Consider the following 5676-nt stretch of genomic DNA (forward strand, 5'->3'; position numbering starts at 1 on the left):
TTTATGATGATATATTTAGTATTATATCAAACATGAGTCCTATTTATGGGCCGAAATTTAGGTCCGGCCCAAATATGTGGCTCATATGCAATTCAAGGCTTGATCACGTATCAACCCAACATCAGACACATTCAATTATTTATTTTTTATATCTTTTCGAAAATAAAAATCCAATATCTATTCGACTCTATTTTGAGTACCAAACATGATTTTAGATTAAATAAGTCAATGGTTGATGGAAATCTGAGAGAAGTTCTAGAAAAACCAGAAACCTTTGTTGGAAAAAAAAAAAGAGAAGGAAGAAAAACCAAAATCTTTAGTTTATACGTATATATAGGCACATATGAAGAACATACATATATATATATGAACGAGCATACAAATCCCCGTTATACTACACTTGATTTATGTAATTAAGTTTTTTTGGGCAATGCATAGGAAGTGTAAACAGAAGCAATGGCTGTGAATAGAAATCCAACAAAGAGAAGACTTGCAGAAGCATTTGCCTTCTCAAAGAAGCTGTCAAAAGGAAGGCCAATTAGGCCACTAAGCGCACTGTGCACATCCATGGTTGCACCAAATCCTGCTGCTGCTCCTGTTGCCAATATGTATGATATAATCTGCCCACAAAATCATATAACCATTAGAATTAACATTATTATTGATGTTAAATCACCGTTTTTAAAATTTGATTCAATTAGATAATTTGATTTCATATAATTTTTTATATAAATTAACGTGTTTGTGTGTGTGTGTGTGTGTGTTAAATGGACTATATAACCATTTAAACGTCTGTAATTGTGCACCTTCTGGATATTAAGTACTAGAGGGAGTAGTAAAAATCATTCAATATACAACATATTATATATATATATATATATATATATATAAAAAACAAGCTTGTCAATATACTACCTCTTGTCTTTAACATAAGAGGTATTTTGACTTTTTATTTGGTCCTAAATATAAAACCCAAATTCACTTTATCTCTCATATTTATCCATTTTTCTCAAGGTAGTTATTGTAGTAATTGCACATGTAAAATGTTTGATTACATAATAGTTCTAACTAATAAACATAATTAGCAAATTTAACTAATTTTCTTAATCTACTCAAATTAGTCAACCAACTCTTATATTAAGGATTGAGGATAATGTGTGTGTGTGTATATAGAGAGAGAGCAATCTAAATTGTTTATAAGCAGTGAATAATTAATGTGGCTTTTCTTCTTGTTTTTTTTTTTCAATTAATTTATTGAAGTAATAAATAGAATGAGATTTACTATATATTACCTTATCACCATAGAAGTCAAGTTGGTAGCCAAAATCACCACTTATAAGACGCTTTCCAGAGACTACATTGAAGATTGAGAGTGCCATTTGAAAAAGGTTATATGCAAACCCAATCACAATTGAGGCGATCATGTATCTATAATCACACAAAAAAAGCATATAAATGATCTATGCTTATTCATTACAGTGAGTAACATATAAGCAAAAATAAATGAACTATGTATATAAAGTCAATATACGTCACTTACTTTTCAAGTAAATTAAAATAACTTGTAGTACTATTAATTAATTATGTTAACTTCAAATCTCTTAATCTAGACATGCTTGCCTTATGTTACAGCAACGATTTGAAAAAAGCAATCCAAAAACATTATCTCCATAAATATGAAGGGGGATATTCAATTATGAAGATATATAATAGAATATTAAAAAATTTTCAGTTAGATTACTAGTAATCAAATTAAATTTGTGCCAAAATTTAACATGGAATATAATATTTTGTAAATGATAATTTCTGGGCTAATAATATTAACTCAAACGTGCAGTTTGGCTTTAAAGTGAACAAACTTCTTCCAAATATACTATTAAATTTGGATGAAATGAGTTTTAAAAAAAAAGTTAACATTCAAATACTTTAAAAAGTATATAATTTCAACAAAATGCCTAAGAAAAGTCCCAATCATGTATTTTAATTTTTTAAAAATATAGCGACTGAATTAATGGAGACTGAATTCATTTTTTTTGGAAAAAAAAATTCAACATCTAATTATCTACCCAGAACAGAAGTAAATGTCCATGTAAAAGAATCTCTGAGAACAAAATGCAGTAAATAATTAATTGCTATACGTACCGATAGGTGCGAAGATCACTGAACTTGATTTTAATACTATCGCCATTTTCTAAAACTTCAGATCCCTTGTTGATGGAAATGAGAATGAGAGCTATGAGAAGGAATACAAAGGTCAGAACCCTCAAAACCAGAAGAGCAGTTCTTGAAATTGTTGAAGACGATGGTGGTACTGAGCCTTCCATTGCAAAGTTTGCTCGGAATTTCTAAAAGCTTGATGATTTGATTATTCGTGGGCCATTTATAAGCCAACCAGTGCTTAGGCCATCGTTTACTTTTGTTACATATAAAAATAAGTGGATCTGTATTCTAAGATTGCCTATGAGTAAAATAATACAAGTACTAATAATATTTTAGAATGGTTTACTTAGGAAATTGTTCCTTCACAACGTGCTCGTCTAGTTGGTTGGTTGACCCAAAATTTTTGGTCCAGTCAAAATTATTATCACAAGGCTGTCATTGAAACTATAGGATTATTGATTTCCTCTTCATTTTTCTCCTTGATTTCTCCTGCTACCATTTCTACCTTTAGGTTAAATATTTGACAGTTAAAATTTAAAATTTTATAAAACTATTATTAGTCTACACTCTACAGTTATATTGTGGATAGTTTAAATTTAACAGTTTAAATTTATTTTTAAATATTTTTATATAATATTATATTAATAGTTTTATAGGATATCTTGTATGAATGGTTGAATTTTTAATCTAATAGTAAAGGCATACGAAGAGAAGGAATGACAAGAAAGGATGTGGAGAGAATTCAAATTAAAAGAAAGAAATAACATCCACACCAAGTCCTTGCACTGTGAATCTTAAATGTATAATGCTATGCGACTAAGGCTTTATAAAAATGATAACAAAAATATCCGTACTAATAACGGCAAGTTGTGTTGGAAGAAAGTTGTTTCTTCTTAATATATGAGTACAAGCCCAATAACTACAGGTTTGGACTTGAGATAATTTATTTGTGAATTATTTTAAGGTTAAAATATTTCATTGAATGCATGTACAAAACGAAAGAAGAAAACTGTTAATTCTTGGTAGTTTGAATTTTGAACCCTTATGTAAGTTCTACTTATAAAGCATCGTATTCTTTCTTTTTTGTTGAAAAAAAAAATCTCATATATGGATAGTTAATTGTTAAATAAATGATTGGAAGAATAAAATAATGTAATTTTTTTCTGGGAAAGAAAAATTGGTAAAGCGTGGTTTAAATAAAATACATCACAAAGTTGACTTTTATTTTGGTCAATGCCATAAATAGTTTAGCACGTTATTTAACTAAGAGAGCTATTCAAGCTATTCACTTATAAATCATGGGTTTTCATAAAGTACTCATCACTGTGATGAGATCTAGGCTGTTTAAATTTAAAATTTTTAATATATGATTTTTAAGTGATAAATTCATTCTTTTTTAGAAGTAATAGTTATAAGATTATCTTTATTTTAAAATTTATATATATCTTAAAATAAAAAATTATTTAGAATATAAAAATTAAATCAAATGTGGACAGTCCAAAATTAATTTACACGGTGAGATTGGTGGTGAGCACAAAATGTGCTCCCACAAATTGCTCGGCTCAGCAATATTTTTAGTATAATTTGTTATTAATTTCAGGAAGCCCTTTATCAGATAAGGATGAAAAAGAACAATAAAACAAAAAGTGGGGGGGGGGGGAAGAGAAAACGTTTAAAAAATAGGAAATGATAATTAAACAAGAAAAATAGTATAACAATAATAACAATAGTTTAATTTAACTACAGAAATACATATGCCAACTCAGTTATTAGAAGTTGACAAATCATTTGGTGCATTATTTGAGGAACCTGTATTTTTAAACATTAAACAAGATTATTAAAGTATTGGTTCCAATATGATCATTTGGCTGTCATTTGGTGACAATCATTCCTGAACTAATATAAAATTAGAAATATATTTCACAAATGCAACCTCGATCATACAATTAAATTTTAATCCTCCCGTCATTAATATAGTATCTAATTGTTAAGTTAATTTTGGTTCTAAATATAAGACCTATTTCTTATATTTATAAATTTTTTCTAAATCATCCCCATGGATATTCCTTCAACCATAATCAAGTAGAAAAGGGAAAGAGAATATTAAGAAAGATGATTATGATGTTTTGAAAAATATGTCATATTTCTTATAATTAACTAACTTATCTAACTTTCTCAATCTAATCAAATTAGCTAAATAGGTCTTATATTAATGACCAGAGGAATATATCCTTAGTTACTTGCATTTACCATGATGATTAAGTCAATGGCTGGACAAAAGCCAGATAGGTTCCTTGTGTAAATAACAAAAGTTGAATTCATAAGAAAGGAAACTTGAATTGGACATTAGCTTCCATTGACTAATGGATAAATGGTTATTTTATTGGATTAGATTCTATCTGCATTCACTTGCCTCTTATATTCCAAAAAAAAAAGAAAAAGAGAAAAACAAATTAATTATTTGATCTTTATAGTTTTATTGAGTTTGTAAGTTAGTACTTATATGTTAACTCACTGTGACTCAATCCTTATACTTTTATTTTTGTCAGTTATCTCCATCCGTCCTTATTTTTCAGAAGACAACCGAGTCCCCCAGAACTCGTCCTATGTGGCACTTAACGGTGACTAACGGTATTAAATATGCTTAGTTGGTTGCCACATCATTTGCCCATTCCACATCTTCGTCCTCATAGGCTTTCTTCATCTCCATCTCCGGCATCTCCGACCAACCCAAACCAGCGACCTCCCTCACACCAGCGACGCTTCTCTCCATGTTACCACCATAGCGACACTTCTGAACCAGAACCACGATCTCCATCATATCAACCTCGCTAATCCGTCTTCCCCCAAATTCAATGTTTATCTACCTTCTCCAATCGTTCTCACCCCAAAGCTTCATCGATCTCCCTCTCTCTCTCTCTCATTTGTTTGTCTTCTTGCAATCTTCTCTAGATCTGATTGCTCTCTTGTTCCCCCATTATCAAGACTCGATGTTCTTGTTTCAGACCCGTTTCTTTCTTTTCTTTCTTTTGTTCGTTTCTTTTCCACTTTGAAGATAATAAAGAAATCTTCAAATTCAATTTACATTTAAGACGATTGTGACCCAGCTTCCACGAAAACGGACAAATCATTGATCACATTAAAAAACTACAATCTTATGTATTCTAATTTTAATCCTTTTTAGAAAAGGAAAAACAAAAACTTGACTGGAAAGTTAAAACCCTAGAATAAGTTCAATCCACAGCCCAACACAGAAAAGGTTAAGATTTGATGCCGCAGATGTATATCTGTGACGTAATAGGGATGAAGGGGAGGAATGAAGGGAGAAGACGAGGAAGGCGAGGTTCAGGTCTTTTTTTTTTTGTAAAAAAAATTGTCATTTTATTTAATGAGATGTGGTGCTCATGTGGCAGTCAAGTAAGCATATTTAACACTGTTAATCACTGTTAGCGCCACATAGGATGAGTTCCAAGTGACTTGCTGTTTTCTGAAAAATGGAAGGAGGTAACCGAGAAA

The 5676-nt window shown here is 30.1% G+C and overlaps 1 protein-coding gene across 1 annotated transcript; it reads right to left on the reverse strand.

Annotated features, from left to right (window-relative positions):
• Nucleotides 1-412: 412 nt before the first annotated feature.
• Nucleotides 413-2324, reverse strand: LOC114741196 (CASP-like protein 4D1). The gene is made up of 3 exons (XM_028929450.1): nucleotides 2143-2324; nucleotides 1293-1428; nucleotides 413-620 (listed from the first exon to the last, which is right to left on the reverse strand). The coding sequence occupies exons 1-3, from the start codon at nucleotides 2322-2324 to the stop codon at nucleotides 414-416; spliced, it is 525 nt and encodes a 174-aa protein (XP_028785283.1). The 3' UTR covers nucleotide 413.
• Nucleotides 2325-5676: the final 3352 nt, after the last annotated feature.

The sequence above is a fragment of the Neltuma alba genome, unplaced genomic scaffold (assembly GCF_004799145.2).
Source record: "Neltuma alba isolate B1F8T4 unplaced genomic scaffold, ASM479914v2 tig00003315_pilon, whole genome shotgun sequence".
Taxonomy (NCBI): domain Eukaryota; kingdom Viridiplantae; phylum Streptophyta; class Magnoliopsida; order Fabales; family Fabaceae; genus Neltuma; species Neltuma alba.

Bases quoted from the DNA above. Each gene is read 5' to 3' on its own strand.
- LOC114741196 (XM_028929450.1), bottom strand. From the start codon at position 2,324: ATGGAAGGCTCAGTACCACCATCGTCTTCAACAATTTCAAGAACTGCT. The intron at 1,429-2,142 runs GTACGTATAGCA...GTGTGATTATAG, and splicing joins AGTGATCTTCGCACCTATCG to ATACATGATCGCCTCAATTG. The intron at 621-1,292 runs GTAATATATAGT...TTTTGTGGGCAG, and splicing joins TTGACTTCTATGGTGATAAG to ATTATATCATACATATTGGC.